The following is a 20836-nucleotide window of genomic DNA, read 5'->3' as shown; positions in this document are numbered from 1 at the left end:
GAAAACTTAAGTAATTTCCTACATTTCATTTTCTGACCATCTTTTTGTAGATGTTCTTCTTCTTCTCCAATGGCACTAACGTTCCTAGAGGAACTTCGCCGTCTCAACGTTGTATTACTTGCGTCATTTTTATTAGTACTTAGTTTAGATTTCTATGCCAAATAACACGCCTTGAATGCATTCTGAGTGGCAAGCTCTAGAATACGCGTGATCACAGTGCAAGTCGGAGGAAATTTCTTTGACGAAAAATTCCCCCGACCAGAACGGGAATCGAACCCGAACACCCGGCATGTTAGTTATGACGCTAACCACTCGGCCACGGGAGCACTTTTTTTTTTTGGCAGACTTATCTCACTTCTTAACTAGGCGAACCTAGCCAGAATTTTCACCTGCCCCCGGGCTTCTGAATGCCAAAGGGGGACTAGGCTCTGCGAAATGCACGTATCTGCATGCTCGTGCTGTTTTAGTCCTGACCGAGGAATTGTCGGACAATCGCGCAGGTGCTATGGATGACCGACTTTTGGATGCCAGCCAATTCCTTCTCGATGTTCAACACCTTTAGCGCTTCCAGAAGTGTCTTCGGGATAATTCCAGTTCCAGAGAGAACGACTGGAACAATTCTTGGGACCTCCCTTAGCCCCCACAGTTCCTTGAGCTCCACGGCCAATGGTCGGTACTTGCAGATTTTGCGACCGTGGGTCTCCTCCAGATTCTGGTTCAGTGGAATAGCGACATCGATGATGGTGACTTTGCGGTCGCTCTTTTTTTTTTTTTTATCCAAAATATATATTTTTATTAAGGCTCATATGGCGTCAACCTGACGGGGCCGGGAGTTCAATATTTCGACAATGTTTGCCTTATAACTATGTTAGTAATATGTAACCGATTACTCGCGGTTGGCTCGAGGTTAGTATTACAAGTGTTTTCGTAATTGTGATGTTGCTGTCTTCAATGATCTGTACCTGTGCCCGACACGGGATACTTCCTATTGGGATGCAGCTGACCATTAATCAGCAACGCCCCCCTAGTCTGTACCCCATATCTAGCGTGGTGCGTCTTCTCGAGGAATCCAGGATAGAATGGTCACTAGCCGGCGCAATCATCAGCTCGTGTAGAGTTGTCATGGCGGTACAACTTTTGGCTTTTGTTGAATCATCAGTGGACTGCACAACCTTTGGCCCGTGTATCTGTAAAGAGTGTGTGTATGTATTGCCGCGACTAAGTAAAAGTTTATAGATCGGATAGGAGGGATACGAAACAGGGACACAAAGAAGGAAACATCATTAAACGTTGACATCGGCGTTTCTGAGGAACAGGTATAGATGAAGCAGAAGATCAGGATCACGGCTACCTAAGATATCCCGGACGGGGATATCCGATTGTCAGTGCTCTAGAGAGCTGAGAGCGAGCAGCATGGAACCGGATACACGACCAGACAATATGCTCGATGTCGTGGTAGCCATCGCCACAATCACAAAGATTGTTTGCTGCGAGCCCAATTCGATAGAGATGCGCGTTTAGGTTGTAGTGATTGGACATAAGCCGAGATATCACGCGAATGAAATCACGACCGACATTCAATCCCTTAAACCAAGCTTTCGTCGAAACCTTAGGGATAATCGTGTGTAACCAACGACCGAACTCATCTTAACTCCACATGCGCTGCCAACTAACGAGTGTGTCCTGACGAGGAATGTGAAAAAATTCGTTATAAGTAATTTGCCTTTCAAAAAGTGTGCCTTCTGAAGCGCCCACCTTAGCTAGCGAGTCCGCTTTCTCATTCCCCGGAATCGAGCAATGAGAGGGAACCCATGCTAAGGTAATCTTGAATAATTTTTCGACCAAAACACTCAATAGATGTCTTATTCTTGTTAGGAAATAAGATGAGCGTTTATCAACTTTCATTGAGCGGATTGCCTCTATTGAGCTGAGACTGTCTGAAAAAATAAAATAGTGGTCGATGGGCAATGTTTCAATGATCCCTAATGCGTAATATATCGCACCCAGTTCAGCGACATACACGGAACAAGGATCTTTGAGTTTGAAAGAGGCACTGGAATTTTCATTGAAGATGCCGAAGCCAGTGGACCCGTTTATGCATGAACCGTCAGTAAAGAACATTTTATCAGATCTAACTTTCCCATATTCTGCCGAAAATATCTCCGGAATGTAATCGGAGCGTAGATGATCTGGGATTCCATGGATCTTTTGTCGCATGGACAGATCAAAATTGACAGAGGAATTGCAAAAGTATGGGAAGCAAACTTGGTTGGAGATGCCCGGTGAAGGGTGCACTTCATGGGTAAGGTACTCATGGTATAGAGACATAAAACTTGACTGAGGAGTCAGTTGGAGTAGATATTCGAAGTTATCAATCACCAATGGATTCATGATCTTGCAACGGATGAGAAATCTGTAGGATAATTCTGTGAACCGAAGAGTAAGCGGGGGTACTCCTGCCAAAACTTCGAGACTCATCGTATGTGTCGAATGCAAACACCCCATGGCTATACGCAAGCAACGATATTGTATTCTCTCCAGCTTGAGAATATGAATCCTGGCAGCTGATCGGAAGCAAAAACTGCCATATTCCAACACTGATAATATCGTTGTTTTGTACAACTGAATGAGGTCTCCTGGATGGGCACCCCACCATGTTCCGGTTATTGTTTGGAGAAAATTGATTCTTTGCTGGCATTTCTGTTTCAAATACGCAATGTGTATTCCCCAGGTACATTTAGAGTCAAAATATACTCCAAGGTATTTGAAAAACATCGAGTGCTTGATCGTTTTGCCGGATAGGTGAAGCTGGAATTGGGCGGGTTCGTGCTTCCTAGAAAAAAGGACCATTTCAGTTTTCTCCGTAGAGAATTCGATACCCAGCTTGAGAGCCCACGTGAACAGGTTGTTCAGGGTATCTTGCAAGGAATTTTGCAGAACGGCGGGATTGGTACCCGTGATGGAAATAACTCCATCGTCTGCAAGTTGTCTCAGCGTGCAGTCTCTAGTTAGACAATCATCTATATCATTGACGTAAAAACTGTGCGGGCTCTTGTCGCTCTTGTCGTAAACCATTATATCTGGCCGGTTGTGGTGGATCGAGAGGTCGGTCAGAACAGTGCGATCCCAGTACAGCTTGAAACGGTCATTTTCCAGGACAGGTGCAGGCAGGTACCGGTAGTTTGGTACGTTGTCTTCCAGTAGAGCACATTGGAGCGCCAGTTGTCGATGAACAATACGGGCCACGTTGTTGTGGCGCTCGGTGTAGGCTGCGTTGGCCAAAACGGGACAGCCTCCCATAATGTGCTCTATGTTTTCATCTGGTTGATGGCACATCCGGCAAATATCATCAACGTTTTGATGCCAGACGTACCGCCTGCAGTTTCTCGTCGGCATTATCCTGTCCTGGATGGCTATCATGTCGGCTTCTACTACTGAAGAGAGTTCACCACGCGTTAGCCACAGATTAGATGCGGCCTTGTCGACGTGTGGCCGGTCCAGTTGATGGGGGTGGGCACCATGCACTGCCTTCTGCTTCCAAGCTGCAATCTTCTCCTCCTCTGTCTGCAGATTGCAGTTGAGTTGGTACTCCGCTTGCGCCAAGTGCAGAGCGCTGTATCCTCTGTCGGCGGCGCAGACAGCCCGGTATAGCGCGTTTTGGTTGGCGCGTTCTGCGAAGTACTCGCGCAGTTGTCGTACCTGGGCAACACACAGTGCAGATATGTCGACTATTCCAAGTCCCCCTTCTTTGCGTGGTAGTGAAACTCTCTCCAGTGCCGATTGAGGATGGTGCATTCCGGCCTCTTTGAATGCTTTCCTCATCCTCCTCTCAAGGTCCTCTAGGTCAGTTTTGCTCCATTTGACTACACCAAAACTGAAGGTCAGCAGGGGAACCGCGAATGTGTTGACCGCGCGTACCTTGTTCCCCGCGTTGAGGAAAGTCCTCAGGACACAGTTCACTCGACTCAAGAACTTGTCTCGCAGCTCCGTCTTGATGTCGGAGTGGCGAATCCCGGTGAGCTGTCGGAATCCAAGATATTTATAGGATTCGCCACGAACCATGTCTCTTATAAACTCGCCGTCATAGACCTCGTAGCCTCCGGATTCGGTAAGTTGTCCTTTCAGCAGGTGGACACAGCGACACTTGTCGAGGCCGAACTCCATACAGATGTCCCTGCTTATTTCTTCGACAACCCGGATAGCTACACCTAGACGCTGACGTGAATCAGCGTAGACCTTGAGATCGTCCATGTAAAAGGTATGGGTCACTTCTTCGTTGGCGCCATCCCCATACCTTATCCTATAGCCATGACCGTTCCTATTGAGCATCCTACTGAGGGGGTTCAGTGCCAGACAAAACCAAAGCGGGCTGAAAGAGTCGCCTTGGAATATCCCCCTCTTTATCTGCAGCGTTCTAGACTGCAACACATTTTCCCCATCACTGAGGTGCAGAGACGTACTCCACTGCCTCATCGCATGCTGCAGGAACCTAACGACGACGGGATCAATTTTGTAGAGCTCCAATACCCGGACGAGAAACGAGTGAGGTATGGAGTCATAAGCCTTCCTGTAATCGATATAGGCCATGCTTAGGTTCCGCTGGTTATAAACCGCCTGGCCGACTATGGCTGCGTCGATGATGGCCTGGTCTTTGCAGCCATGCGTATTCTTCCTGCATCCTTTCTGCTCTTCTGCGATGATGTGATGTTGTTCGCAGTGAGCAGAAACTTTGGCGGTTATGATGCTGCTTAATGTCTTGTACAGACTCGATAGGCACGTTATCGGTCTGTACTTTGATGGGTTCAATGTGTTGCTGTCTTTCGGGAGGAGGAACGTGACGCCACGGGTGGCGAATTCAGGGAGGTTGTGTGGGTCACGTAGCACCTTGCTGAAGCACTCAGCTATCTTTGGATGTGCGACGGTTAGCTTCTTGTGCCAGAAGTTCTGAACACAATCGGGGCCCGGTGCTGCCCAGTTCCTCAGGTACCGCGAGGCTTCGCGGACATCGTTTTCTTCGACGATGATAGCTGGCATCTCTCCAATTTCACCACAACTCTCCTCCTCCCGTCTTAACCACATTTGCCCGTCGCGATGTTGTACTGGGGTCTCCCAAATACCAGCCCAGAAGTTCGTCACATCGCTAATATCTGGAAAACCTTCGCGGTAGTCGGGCTTCTCGTCGCTAATGTGGTCGTAAAACGCTTTTTCGTTATCTCTGAACATCCGATTTTGTTCCTGGCGCTTTGCAGAGTCAGAGTAACGTTTCAGCCGTTTTGTAAGGACGCTCAATTGCTGTACCAGTGTGTCGAGTTTTTCCGTCAGCTGGTGAGCTCCCAGCTGGCGAAGTTCAGTAGGCCGCACGATCACAGCAACTTGGCGACATAAATCTGCTGCCTCTTTTGTACGCTATCAGTCTTCCAATTGCGGCGCGCTTGTTTAGGATCCGTTGCTCCAATCTCCTTCGCCATGGAGGCTCACGCCTTTCACGGAGATGTTGGAGCAGTCCACCTCTTGGCCTAATACGGTATCCTAAACTTTTGGCGGTCGCCACAGCAGCACAGTAAACTTTCAGTTGCAGCTCCTCCATGTTCTCAGCATCAACCAAGTGCAGCGGAAGAACGTGCTCGTTCATGAGCTTTACTACACTTGTCAGCCTGTGGGAATGCTGCAACTTCGGGATCCTGGGGCGCGACAATGGGTCTGTGTCGCGGAACTGTGAGATCGCCTCGTCGTAGTGGAAGACCAGATCGCGTAGTAGTTGTTGATCTGGCTGTGGGTTTTCCGGCTCAGGGAGTTGTTGTACTGTGGCCTCCACTGGTGCTGATTCGCGTGCCCCACTCGCGAATGAATTGCTCAGCCGTACTGAACTTCGTCTCGACACATCGCTTGCTCTGTTGTTCCTGGAGCTTATTTCTCTCTGCACCTGCTGCTTGATCTCGTCGATTTGCGTTTGGGAGAGCATGTTGTTGCGTACTATCGCTCTACGCCTCGCGTTCATGGCGTTCTGATCAAGCCTCCCGACGAACTCTGGATACGCTTCCTCGAACATTGTTAGTATTCGAGGGCGACCGCTCATGTCCGTCTCCAAAGCAGTGCAGATGTAATAGGCGCGGATCACGAATTCGTTCATTTCGTGTGTCCACATGATCCGGCGCCTAGTGGTACCCACGAGTGTGGACGACTGCCGTCTGGCAGTCACAACACGCCTCGTAGGCGCAGCGTTTCTTGGGTGATGTCGATGGCTGCTGTTTCCGTGTGGCAGTAGCTCTTCGGGTTGAACCCGGCTGGTGGCCCGCTCTTGCACATCGCCCTCCAGCCGCTGGCCGCTCGCTCTTACGCCCGTTCCAGGACCAGCTCCAGTTCGGGGACCCTCCTCGGGTGATCGCATTCGTAGTATTCGTCTTGACCTTAGCTCCATTGTCTGGGTGTATCTCCTTTGCCCGGGAGACAGCGGGATGGCAAGGCCTCCATGACCCGGAAGGCCTTCCCCGGGAGAGATATAGCGCTCTGACTCGCTCGCACCCCCTCACTTAGCCACTTTCGACACCCGTTCTCGGAGCCAAGACCAGGTGTGTGTTTCCAGTTCACGCCCGATCTAAAAATGTCGTCATATGATCTTCGTGGAGGCGTGAGATAGGAACAATTGAGACCAACAAGTAGGCTCCTACCCTAGTTTTGATCCCCATTTGAGAACCCAAATTTTTTTTTTTTTTTTTTTATGAAAACCAATATAATTTCCCACATTTCATTCTTTGACTAAAATTGTTTAGGCCTGATTTTTTTTTAATTTGGGGTTTTTCAACTTTTTTCGAAAAATCATAATTTAAAACTATAACATCTACAAAAGATGCTTCTGTTTCTCTATTGGGCGAAGCTCCGGCGCGTTGGGCGGGTTCATTTCCTTTGGCACGAAGGTGACCCCGTTGGCTTCGTACCACTCCAACACGTCCTTTGAATAGTGGCACGAAGCGAGATCAGGCCAGAAGATGGTCGGGCCCTCGTGCTGCTTCAATAGTGGTAGTAAGCGCTTCTGTAGGCACTCCTTAAGATAAACCTGCCCGTTTACCGTGCCGGTCATCACGAAGGGGGCGCTCCGCTTTCCGCAAGAGCAGATCGCTTGCCACACCATGTACTTTTTGGCAAACTTGGATAGTTTCTGCTTGCGAATCTCCTGCGGAACGCTGAATTTGTCCTCTGCGGAGAATAACAACAGGCCCGGCAGATGACGAAAGTCCACTTTGACGTAGGTTTCGTCGTCCATTACCAGGCAATGCGGCTTCGTCAGCATTTCGGTGTACAGCTTCCGGGCTCGCGTCTTTCCCACCATGTTTTGCCTTTCGTCGCGGTTAGGTTAGGAGCCTTCTGAACCTTGTATGTACGCAGGCCCTCCCGCTGCTTGATCCGCTGGACGAATGAACTTGACAAATTCAGCTTATTGGCGACATCCCGGACCGAACTTCTCGGATCATGTCTAAACTGCTTAACTACGCGCTTGTGATCTTTTTCACTGACGGAGCATTCATTTTTGCCGTTCTTCACCTTCCGGTCGATGGTTAGGTTCTCGAAGTATCGTTTTAGTACTCTGCTGACCGTGGATTGGACGATTCCCAGCATCTTACCGATGTCCCGATGTGACAACTCCAGATTCTCGAAATGAGTGCACAGGATTAATTCACGACGCTCTTTTTCGTTCGACGACATTTTTCCAAATTTACGATAAATTGACAGTGAAGCATGGCCAACGTGATCTATACACTCTTATCTGATTATAAGCGAAAGCTGAAGATATAATTCCTAAAAATTAAATTCCTACAGCGTTTTTTTCCGTGATGCAATTTGATGTGACACACCCTTTAGGGTGCAATCTACCCTAGGATTTTGTCGACGAACTCTATCCCATTGTCACGATACCACTGAACAACCTCCCGGCTGTATTGGCTGCTCGCCAAATTAGACCAAAATTTCGCAGGTCTTTTGTGTGCCTCTATAGAAGGCAATGCGCGTTTCCTGAACAACTTCGAGTGCAGCGTCTCATTTGTGACAAAGCTCTTAGTCTTTGCTCCACAGGTGTAAATACCTTACCAAACCGTGGACTCCCGAACATATTTATCCATGAACACGAGCTCAAATCTGCCGATGACATCTCTCCGAGCAGTAGCTTGGTAAAAATTTTGACCAGGTCTAGATTCATTATCACGCATGTTTTATCGTCAACCAACGAAATTTGACCTGGCAAATTTCGTCTCGCCCAAAATTTATTTTTCGTTATCACATCCACGTTTTCTAATTAATCGCACGTTAATGGGTCCAATCGCAAAACTGTTCATTGATTGATCTTTTAATGTACCCTTTAAAATTACCTTTTACTATAAAATTCCTAGTACTTCTACCAAAACTCGTCATTATAAAATCAGATTATTTTCAGACACAATTCTCGTTCACGATTTTTCAACCAATTGCAAATAATATGTTTCTCCGTTACATGGACTAAATGTTTGATACAGAAAATATGATAGAATAAAGACAGTCCTAAATCGGACAATTCCTTTCTCGAGTTTTGCTCTTATCAACACATTCAGTGATTCATTTTTATTTATATATATATATATATATATATATATATATATATATATATATATATATTTATTTATATATATATAGATAGAAGACAATATAGAAGTGCGTTTTCTCACATTAAAATCCATTTCCACTTTCGAACGAATATCAATTTCGTTAGCGCAAACATCAAATGAACTAATAACGCTTGTCAATATGTAATTGTAGAACATATGCGAATTGAATTTTTCTAACTTTTCCATTTTTTTTCAGAGTATTCCGAAATTTTTTAAATGGTCACGTTTGGTTGGAATATGTTTGGTTCAAATATGTGTATCATTTTTATGAGTCCCCTTCTTCATTCCAGAGGAGGGAGGGGTGTCATAACATTTCTCGTACCCAAAAACCCTCACATCCTAAATTTGGCTACATTTGCTTGATTATTTCTCGAGTTATGCAGATGTTTGTGTTTTATTTGTATGGCAACCACCCCTTAGAGAGAGGGGGGAGTGTTTATTCACCGTAGGAACATTTCGTACTCCCTAAAACCATCACATGCCAAATTTGGCTCCATTTACTTGATTTGTTTTCGAGTTATACAGAAATTTGTGTTTCATTTGTATGGCAGACTCCCCCTTTCCCATAGAGAGGGGGAGGAGTGTCTATCCACCATAGAAACATTTATTGCACCCTAAAACCTTCACATGCTAACTTTGGTTCTGTTTGCTTGATTATTTCTTGAGTTATGCCGATATTTATGCTTCATTAGTTTGGCAGCCCCCCCTTAGAGAGGGGAAAGACAGAAAGACAGAAAGACAGAAAGACAGAAAGACAGAAGACAGAAAGACAGAAAGACAGAAAGACAGAAAGACAGAAAGACAGAAAGACAGAAAGACAGAAAGACAGAGAGACAGAAAGATATCACTCCATTTTTATTTATATAGATAAGAAGGCATCCTTGGTACCTCATCTTAATTCGGCAGCGTATTTATGATGTACACTATCGTAAAATCTAACTAATCTAAATCAAGTGGGCTGGGCACCCGGTACATCCTCCGCCATCTTATTAGCAGTCGGTTTCGGGCGGTCTCCGATTTTTCTCGGACGCTCAAGGACACATTTAGGGAATCCTGACAGGAGCGAGAATTAAACAGGATAATCGGAAACCGCATTGAACCGAAATATCTTCAGGGGCTCTGAGTGGGAATTAAATGACACTGAAGTGGCACGTTTCTGAAGTGCATTTGGTGTGATTCCCACCGTGCTGTGTAAAAATGGAAGTAAAATTATTTGCGGATTGAGACGACCGCGCAGAACAAGTACGGCTCAAGACGGCCGTATAAAAAATGATAATGATAAGAGTGCGGATCAGGACGACCGTGCTGTGTAAAAATTTGCGAATTTGCTATCTTGTTCCACCACTTTTCCATTTGAGAGAGTTTTTTGATGGTTCTACCACATTTCTTCAGTTTGCCCTTGATAATTGCCCAACATCTCTCGATGGGACGAAAATCCGGACATTTTGGTGGATTGATAGTTTTTCAATGAAATCGATCTTGTTCTCCTTATAGTATTTGACGAAATACCGGCTGTAATGGCAGCTTGCCAAGTCTGACTAGAACTTCACCGGATCCTGTTCCGAAGATACTCCTCCTTGCAAACATTTCTATTCATTGTTGACTAGGTGATGAAAACACTTGTCTTTTCTCCTTAACTACAGATCCCTTGCCACATCATCAACTTACGGGCAAATTTATTTGCGTAAACAGATTCGAACATACCCGCAACATCCCATTTACGCTTGGCAAGGTAAAATTTGTTACCGACTATTTGTCCGAAATCCATTTTTTCATATGTATATGTCCATATGTCCATCATTGTACTTGGCCAACACTTGCTCGTACAGCTTTCTTGCACGGGTTCTAGCAACCAGGTTTTGTTTCAGCGTTCTGTTGGGTGTTTGCTGACATGATACGACCGTAAGTCTTCTCGCATACAAATTCGCTGAACTGTACTGTGGCTCGTCGGGAACTTTTTTGCCAAATTCCTCAAGTAGAGACCAGGATTGTTGTGGACTGCTCGAATCAACTTTGCTCGTACATTCCTGGTCATATATTCTACCTCTAAGCTTGGTTGGTTTCGCCCGATCCAACGTAAGGGCCTTCCGGCAACGTCTGAGTACGGTATTTACAGTCGATTTTTGTAATTTCAAGAATTTTGCTGTTTTTTCTCCTGACCACGTCGGGTTCTCCCGTCTTCAGCGTTGAATCGTCGATAGCTTTTTAATGTGTCCATCAATCTTGATGAAATCTTCACCACTGAATAAACAAACCATCCGCATCAAAACGCTGTTAATTGAAGAATTGGAGGCTTTACTTGATCATGATCCGTCACAAACACAACTAGAACTTGCAGATACACTTGGAGTAGCTCAGCAAACCATATTCGATCGTTTAAAAGCAATGGAAATGATCTAAAAGACAGGACATTGGGTACCGTATGAATTGAAGCCACGAGACGTCGAACGCCGTTTTTTCTCGTGCGAACAACTGCTCCAACGGCATAAAAGAAAAGCTTTTTTGCATCGAATCGTTACTGGCGATGAAAAGTGGGTCCATTACGACAATCCTAAACGTCAGGCAACGTGTGGATACCTCGTCCATGCATCAACATCGACGGCCGCGCGGAATATTCACGGCTAGAAGGTTATGCTTTATATTTGGTGGGACCAGTTGGGTGTGGTGTACTATGGTGTAGCTGCTAAAATCGAATGAAACCATTACGGGGGACCTCTACCGACGACAATTGATGCGTTTGAGCCGTGAACTGAAGGAAAAACGGCCACAATACGAGCAAAGACACGATAAAGTTATTTTGCAGCACGAGAATGCTCGGCCGCATGTCGCGAAACCGGTCAAAATATACTTGGAAACGCTAAAATGGGAGGTCCTATCCCACCCGCCGTGTTCTCCAGACATTGCTCCGTCCGATTACTATCTTTTTCGATCGATGCAACATGGCCTGGTTCACCAGCATTTCTACAATTTTGATGAAGTCAAAAATTGGATCGATTCGTGGTTAGCCGACAAACCGACCGATTATTTCCGCAAAGGGATCCGTGAATTACCAGAAAGATGGGAAAAAGTTGTGACTAGCGATGAGCAATATTTTGAATATTAAATTTGTTAACATTTTTGCAGAATAAAGCATTATTTTGACGTAGGACTACGTCTTTCATTTCTATACCGGGGTGTAAAATCAAAGTTTCGAAAACGAAAGCGTTACGCCGGAGACCGAGATTTTGAGCGTTAATAGCTCCTAAACAACTGAACGAAATGGTATGATAAACACTTCATTCGAAAGATAAAATGTCTACGCGTTCTATACTTGTTACTTTTTGATCCAAAAACTTGTTTCAATAGTCTTAAAATTGATTTAAAAACAGGCTATTGAAATCACCAATCGGTATATAAGCGAGCGCCACTCGGAAATCCACTCAGTTCTAATTGAACAGCGATTGGAGCATGTTGTCGCTGTTGTGGTGAAGCTCTTCGTTTATCATGAAAGCGCGGATGAACGGTGTCACCAAGAGCCTGTTTGTGCACCTTAGGCCAGAAGGGAATCCATCAGGAGGAGAGTGATGCCACAAACGGTTCCCCGGGAAGATCTCGAAGCAGCCGCTACACACACACACACACACACACATACACATACACGCGCGGAATTCTTTCCGTTTCGATGCCATTCAACATCGAGAAAGATCTGGAAAATAATCTGCCAGTTCCTCTGGGAATTTAAAAATACATTCATGTGCAAGAGTTTTTTTGAATGTTTTCTATCCATGTAACACTGTGACCAAATACATTTGGTTTTGTGATTTTCAATCAATCGCAATTAACAGGATAGCTTCAGAAGATTATTCTTCCCCATCAGTAGGATATTTCCGTATCCAATATTGTATGCGCCCGCAATCGATTATTGCTCAGTCGCCGAAAGTTCCGAGCTCAGAGAGTTCATTCCCCTCTAGTTTGCCTTCCAAATTGCCATCGTAAACCACGCCTTCTCTCGATTCAATCACACACAAAAAGCATACTTAAGCGATATTCTGGTGGTGAGACGCATTCATTTTTCGTGAGGACATCGACAAGACAACATCGTTGCTGAGGGTGTTTGTTTGAAACAGTGAGGGAGACCAGAGAAGCCGATCCTTCAGGAGAAGAGAAGGTGACCATCGGAGTAGCCGCTACATACACACATACACGCACGGAATTCTTTCCGTTTGGATGCCATTCAGCATCGAGAAAGATCCGGAAAATAATCTGCCAGTTCCTCTGGGAATTTAAAAATACATTCATGTGAAAGAGTTTATTTGAATGTTTTCTATCCATGTAACACTGTGACCAAATATGTCTCAATCAAGTGCTATTAACAGATGGTTATCGAGTTAGCATTAACCAGCTTCCAGTATCGAGGAAAATGTGGAAATATCTAATCGTTACTGAAAATAATCTGCCGTTCCTCTGGGAATTTAAAATTACATTCATGTGAAAAAGTTTATTTGAATGTTTTCTATCCATGTAACACTGTGACCAAATACATTTGGTTTTGTGATTTTCAATCAATCGCAATTAACAGGATAGCTTCTGAAGATTATTCTTCCCCATCAGTAGGATATTTCCGTATCCAATATTGGATGCATAAAACCTTGTGCCTCCAACGTAACGCTCTCGTTTTCGAAGTCCCCCAAATATTCATTCATTCAGAATGAATTTAGATTCAACTTCAAACAAATGATCTCTAAATCAACGATAGTCCTACGTCACCCTTGCGGTTATACCATAGATATAACCCACTTCCTGTTTTTTGAAAAAAAAAAACGAAGAAACTTGTTTTTTATTTGTATGGCAGCCACTGTTCCCCCCTTTCTTAGGGGGCTAAGAAAGGGGGGAACAGTGTCTTACCACCATAGAATCATTTATTGCACCCTAAAACCTCCACATGCCAAATTTTGTTTCATTTGCTTGATTAATTCTCGAGTAATGTGAAAATTTGTGTTTCAATTGTATGTCAGCCCTCCCTTAGAGAGGGAAGAGGGGTCTCGAACTGTCATAAGAATCTTCCCGGACCCGTAAAACCCCTACATAGCAATTTTCATATCGATTCAGTAGTTTCCGAGTCCATAAGAATCAGACGGACAGACAGACAGACAGAAATCCATTTCTGTATATATATATAGATATATTACTTAATAAACAAACAAAACATGGGTGTCAATTAGACTTTCCCCTGAATAACCGCAATCGGTTTGTTGACCTCTTGCAGCCAAAACTTTGTAAACTGGTGGTAATTCCACAAGTTTTTCCAGTGGTCTGATTTCAACTAATGGTTTTTTACGTTATCTTGGATATATTTCCTGTCATCGTACGTAGGATTGTTTCAAAATGCAGATTTTTGATGAAATGGCGACATTTTTCGAAAAAAAATTGCGTTAATTTTGGAAAATAGGTAACTCAAGATCAGCATAACTCAAGAAAAAGGCTGATTCTCTAATTTTTGGACATGTTATGTAAAAAAAACCTCAGATTTCAAGAAAAAGATAAAAAAAATAGCGCCCTTGATCCCGAGACCATGTAAACTATAAAAAAACAAATACAATCAATAATTACTGAAACAAATTCAATTTTTTTTAGGAAGTCTAGTATTTTTTCAAAGAAGACTAGTTCCATTGGCTTCGATTTGATATGTTTATCATCGGAATCGGTCCAGTACTTCAAAAATTATGAATTTTTGAAAAAAAAAATCATTTTTGGAAAAATGGGGACAAAATTGATTTTTCGGACTACCCTAAAATGGAAATGGTCACCCTAATAAAAAAAGCGGATTTAATATTTTGTGGTAGGGAACAAAACTACCACTTTTCACGAAAATCTGAGAACCACTATATTGGTTTGACATGGAATGACTGTTATTATTTATTATTGTTATATCACTCTATTCTGTACTCTACAACACCCTAGTTCTGTATTGAAATATCTTCGTCTCATGTGACATATTGCGCGCAAAATTTAACTAGTCTTATAGAAATTGGACAGAATGTATATGTATCGACGCTTTAAAAAAATGTCTTAAAATTACACGAAACGTCGAGATGTACTGTCCTCTCGAAAATTTTTTTTGGTCAAAAATCGACACTCTGGGACTTTGGGAGACGAAGCAAATATCTCAATAGCACGAGAACTAATCAAGCAAATGGAATCAAACTTGGTATATAGAGGTTTTAGAGATCGGTAAACGTTTCTATTTCCTCTCTAAGGGGAGGCTGCCATACAAATGAAACACAAATTTCTGCATAACTCGAGAGGTAATCAAGCTAAAGGAACCAAATTTGGTATATGGAGGTTTCAGGAGGCAATAAATGTTTCTAAGGTGGTTTGACACTCGTCCCCCTCCCTTAGATATGGTGGGGAGATGGGGAGATGGTGCATTACTCGATAATCAATCAAGTAAACGGAACCAAAATTGTGCATGTGGAGGTTTCAGAGGGAGGGGGGGGGGGGGTGTGTGGTTTGCAAAACTCGAGAACTAATCAGGCAAATTGAACCAAAAATGCTTCCTAAAACCTCCATATGCGGTTTTAGGAAGCAATAAATGTTTCTATTGTGATTCGACACACCTACCCCATCTCTAAGGGCTAGGGGACTGCCATACAAATGAAACACAAACTTCTGCATAACTCGAGAACTGATCAAGCAAATGGAGTCAATTTTGGGAAGTGAGGGATTTTATGTACAATAAATTTTTCTATGATGGTTGCTTTCCTCTGGAAAGAAGAGGGAGTCCCATAAAAATAATACATATATTTCAACCAAACTTATTCCAACCAAACATGACAATTGAAAACTTTCGAAGAAAAATGGGAAAATTCGGAAAATTCAATTCGCATATGTTCAACAATTACATATTGACAAGCGTTTTTAGTCCATTTGATGTTTGCGCTAACGAAATTGATCTTCGTTCGAAAATGGAAATGGATTTTAATGTGATAAAACGTACTCCTATATCTTATTCTATCTACAGAAATAAAAATGGATCGCCAAATGAGTTATAAGCAAAACTCGAGAAAGGAATTGTCCAAATGAGGGCCCTCTTTATTCTATCATATTTTCTGTATCAAATATTTATTCCATATAACGGAAAACATGTTATTTGCAAATGGATGAAAAATCTTGAACGAGAATTGTGTCTGAAAATAATCTGATATTATAATGACTAGTTTTGGTAGAAGTACTAGGAATTTAATAGTAAAAGGTTATTTTAAATGTATTTTTTTTTTTCAATCAATTAACAATTCTGCGATTGGACCCATGAACAGCGCTTAGTAAGAAAACATGGATGTAATAACGAAAAATAAATTTTGGGCGGAACGAAGTTTGCCGAGTCAGCTAGTGGCTCATAATTGCACAAATATTTTTTTTCGATGTGACAGTAAATCTCGACGTTTCGTGCAATTTTAAGACATTTGGCATCAAAACTTTTTTTTTTAAACCCCGATTTCCTTTACTCTCCCCTTGGATGATTTTCCGATTTTTAAAAAACTCAAACTTTGATGGCTCTGTGCCATTTACCATTAAGTCCGATTGAGCTGATATTTTGCATAGGGTTTTTTTGAGGTGGTGAACATTTGTCTGTGGTAACTTTTTGAAATTTCACGGTCGATTTTTCCCACACATTCATATGCACCCTAATGTATATTGCAAACAAAATATCTCCAGGAACTAACAATGGGATATCAGGGTAGGGTTTGGGGGCTTCTCATTTTGATCTAAGCGGTTGGATGTTTTTGAATGCTATCTCGTATGCGCTATTATTGTTTTTTTTTGCAGTTTCTCTTGCGAAGTGATAAAATTATATAACACATATTGATAATCTCCCCGAATGTCTTCATTTTATGACAGAGGATTTCCTTTCTGCTGAATTTATTACCTAGTTGTACTCTTTCTATGTCTAACCGGCAAGGTCGCAGAACAACAAGATTGACTCTCCTCTGTTTACTCTACTTCTTCTCTCTTTTTCCCGACCAGGTGGCGCCGGATTTCTCGGTCAACATTTGATCAAAATACTACAGGAACGTGATCCGAAAGTTGGCGAGATTCGTGTCGTCGATTTGAAGCCATTCGATAACAGATTTGGTGAGGGACAAACGAGACGCCTGAAATGGGCACATAAAACGCCTAATATCTTTTTACTTTCATTTTATTTGTATTTTTTTCGGGTATATTTATCACCTGCAGACACTCGCAAGGTCGTCTCGTATGTGGGAGATATCTGCAAACCGGGCAGCATCGAGACCGCCTTTGAGGGTGTCGATTGCGTGTTTCATATGGCGGCCTTCATTAACTTTGACTTCCCGCCCAACTACGGCAAGCTGCAGCGGGTTAACGTCGATGGGACCCAGATAGTGATCGATTTGTGCCGAAAGTACAACATCCCGAGGCTGGTATACACCAGCGACTGCCTCATTCACATGACACCCTATCTGGGAAGGGCTAATTTCACGATTGTCTGCAACCAAACCGAACCGAAGACGAAAGTTCCCGCTAAAGAAAGCGAGTTCCAGATTCCCGGATACGCACCGTCAAAGCTGAAGGCGGAAAAATTGGTCCTGGAGGCGAATAATACACTGCTCGCAAATGGAGGTACAGTCATTTTCCTCTTTTGCATTGACAATATAACTCTTCTTCCATGTTTCAATTTCAGAGAAGCTGCAAACGATTGCGATGCGACTGCCGGTAATGTTCGGCGAAGGTGATCAACGTTTCATTCCGACCATCATCAAGGTGGCGATGCGCTTCGGAGGAGAAATTCCAAAGATTGCCGGTCCCGGGGGAAAGCAGCAGCTGCTGTACGTGGGCAATGCCGCTTGGGCCCACTATCGGGCCAAGGAAGCGCTGGCCAGCAAACCGAAGGACATCGCAGGCTATCCGGTGTTCGTTACGGACGAGTCCGGTATCGAGGACACCACTCGCTTCTGTCAGCGCTTATCCCGGGCTAATGAAACGCTTAAGCTGCGACCGTCCTGGTACCAGATACCGCTGTTCTTCTCCTTCTTCCTGGCTTTTCTGCTCGAGCTGCTGATTAAAGCGCTTAATCCGATTGTGAAAATTAAACTGAGCTTTCCCCCGTGCGGACTGCTCTCGTACATGTCATCGATTCTGCTCTACAATCGCATCCGAGCGTCCATCTATCTGGATTACGAGCCTATCTATAGCGAGGAGAAGGCAGTGTCCAATGCGGCGCTCTGGTACGAGAAATGGTACCAGGATTACTGTCGGGAGCATAATCTGAAGAAATTGAAAGTCAAATAAGCACCCCACTCGAAAAGTCGTCGATGGAGGGAACGATTCGATAATTGAAATTTGTTTTCTAGGAAGTAAGCATTTTCGCAGATTTTCTGCGTGATAGGATAGCGCTAATATCGAAGCGGGGTGGGGCGAAACGCACACCTGTCTGTGAGAAGCCCGCGTTTATATACTCAACAACTGTGTAAAGACAAGTACAGTATTGGATACAGGTGAGCATAAATAGCCTCTTTTCGTGGAAAGAGTAGGAGGAGCAAAACTATTCGCCGCCAGTTCTTGATCCGAAATCCCTTTTCTCCGGTGGCTGATCCGGTGTAAGAATGAAACAAATTTTAATTAACAAAAATTCAAATTGACTTCATTTGAATAAACATCCAGCGGTGCGCAGACAGTGGATTTTGATATCACGCGAAACATTTCCAAAATTAATTAAACTTTTATTAGGGCAAAATCTGGAGAGGGGACCAATTGTTCGGGCTCCGGTCGGATGGGGCTTTGGGTTTTCCCAAGATCCCGATGAACAAAAGGAAGCGAAAGATGAAATAAGCTTGAATTCAATTATGTTCCAATGATTACAGTAATCTATGGGGTTTAGAGTTTAATAAGTTTGCATTGGAGAGGTCGTCCGCGAAAACGATACAGCTGGCAATGGGATGCCTCCGCTCATTTATGGTTGAAAAATATGTATAATTAGAGATAAATAATTTTATTTATTGCTGTTGATGAATAAGCACGTGATATGATCCGCGGAATCTTTCTCGTCGTTCTTTTCCAGTTCGAGTAATGAAGTCATGATGTTCTATGCCTTTATTCCCGAATTTGAATTGAAACGCATGCTGATTGTTCGCCTATCTATCTGCAGAGATGTATAACAACTGGTAGAAGCTGATTTTGAGCAGGATTCAATCTTAATAGAATAGAAGAATAAAAAAATCATGTCAAATAATATTCCATCACATAATATGATATACGAGGACTGTTCAAAGAGTATCGCGACTTTCGAATTTACGCGGGTTACGTGTATTCGATTCTAGACTTTTTTGTGGCATTTTGTTGTTACTCATGTCTCTCACTTATGCTGACAAGTACGGTTATTTTGAATGTTCAGTTAATTTTTGACAACTGCTTTTTTTACACGTGTTTTGGTTCATCTTAGATTTTTGCCTATTGCATATCTCTAGTGAAATCCCTTCGTTGTGCCGAAGCAAAATCGGCTATGGCTATGGAAATGCTTAATGGAAAGGGATAGAGTGGACCACTCTATCTACAAGAGCTGTTCTAAAAGTATCACGATTACTTTACTTTTTTGTATACCCACGGATTACTTACATTCGATTTCAGTTGTTGACGTGATCGGGCTTCCGGCACGCTTTGCGTGGTTTACATCTTTTCGACCCTCCAAGAACATATTTCCGAGGTAGGTTCACCAGATGTCACAATCAACATTCGGAATGTGTTCGCGCACTTAATTTTGTTTTTCACACAAAATTTCATACAGATTCTTCGATCCATTTTTGCAATAGGCAAAAATCGCAGGTGAACCAAAACACGTATAACAAAAGTCAAAAAAGTTGTCAAAAATTAACTGAACATTCAAAATAGACGTACTTGTCAGCATAAGTGAGAGACATGAGTATTAACATAATGCCACAAAAAAGTCCGGAATCGAATATACGTAACCCGCGTTTTTGAACCCGTAGCACAGAAGTATTTTGACCAGAGAAGAAGAAAAGTCTTTTTTTCAAATGAAGAAAGGAGGCTCTTTAGAACAAAATCACAAAGAAATGCCATACAATGTGTTGCTCATTGCTTTAAGAAACACCAAAAATTGAAAATGTATATCCAAAAAAATATGAAAATATGAGAGTAGTCTTCTTCTTGAATGGCGTTAACGTTCCCTGCGGAACTTTTTGGAAAGTCTCAACGTATTTACTAACTAGCGTTATTTAGTAATACTAAGTTGAGATTCCTTAGGCCAAATAACACGCCTTGAAAGTATTCCGAAGGGCAAGCTCTTGAATACGTGTGACCACAGTGTCGAAGTCGAAGTCGAAGGATAGTTATCTGACGAAAAATCCCCCTGCCAGAACGGGAATCGAACCCGAACACCCGGCATGATAATGTGAGACGCTAACCACTCGGCCACTATATGAGAGTGGTGAGAGTTGTGAATATTTGGGTTTGATCGAACATGCCGGCAATCGATGGACCATCTTTTTATGCCGGCTGAGAGCATTCATGTAAAGAGTGCTAATATCAAAATTTGGTCGACTTGAACTTGACGCATTCCAAATGAAATCAAACTAATAATGCCGATTTTAAAAACTTGTATTTTTGATTCGAACGAAAGTTTGTATTCCGTTTGGGTTGGAGGAAATATGAGTTTCCCACAGCATTTGGGAATTTTTTGACTCAATTGTAACTCTTGAAAATGGCGTATCGATTTCAGTAAGAGAAATCTTTGATAAATTATATCTCAAAAACTATGCGTTAGGGATTATGTTAAGCAGAAACTAGCCAATAAGACAAGCTCGCGCCAAAACGGCGCGTCATTAGGCAAATAAGCTGAGTAGACACTTTATCGTAATAAAAGGTGAGCACTTGCAGTGCTCTGCCTCTTTCTCGTGACGATCTAGTGACTGTAAAGTAGTGGTTACCAATAAAGTTATTTTTTTTTTAAAACTCAACCGCGCACGCGTATGTAATAACTGGTGTCAGAAGTGGGATGCCAGCGCGAGTGTAAAAGTAAAAAGTGATCAAGTGAAACTGCTCTGGAAAGGGTCACGCCCTGCAATATTCAGAAGACTCTTCTTGGAAAAGCGACGACACCCCTCTTAGACGAACTCATCTTGATCCGCTTGCAAGCTGGAACGGCTACTGTTGTAAGTACTGAAGCTTTTAAATAAAACCATAAAAAATGC

At 43.1% G+C, this 20836-nt stretch overlaps 1 protein-coding gene across 1 annotated transcript in view; it reads left to right on the top strand.

Moving 5' to 3' along the window:
- The window catches only part of LOC129767468 (NADPH-dependent 3-keto-steroid reductase Hsd3b4), a 33460-nt gene extending 15296 nt beyond the window's left edge, over positions 1-18164 (top strand). Inside the window, exons 2-4 of the mRNA XM_055768412.1 lie at positions 16638-16745; positions 16848-17252; positions 17314-18164. Coding sequence (XP_055624387.1) covers positions 16638-16745; positions 16848-17252; positions 17314-17921 — 1121 coding nt within the window. The 3' untranslated portion in view covers positions 17922-18164. The remainder of the gene's footprint in view (positions 1-16637; positions 16746-16847; positions 17253-17313) is intronic.
- The last annotated feature ends 2672 nt before the right edge of the window (positions 18165-20836 follow it).

This window comes from Toxorhynchites rutilus, chromosome 2, assembly GCF_029784135.1.
Source record: "Toxorhynchites rutilus septentrionalis strain SRP chromosome 2, ASM2978413v1, whole genome shotgun sequence".
In the NCBI taxonomy this organism is placed as follows: Eukaryota; Metazoa; Arthropoda; class Insecta; order Diptera; family Culicidae; genus Toxorhynchites; species Toxorhynchites rutilus.
The sequence above is the reverse complement of the archived record's forward strand: the minus strand, read 5'-3'. Positions and strand labels throughout refer to the sequence as shown.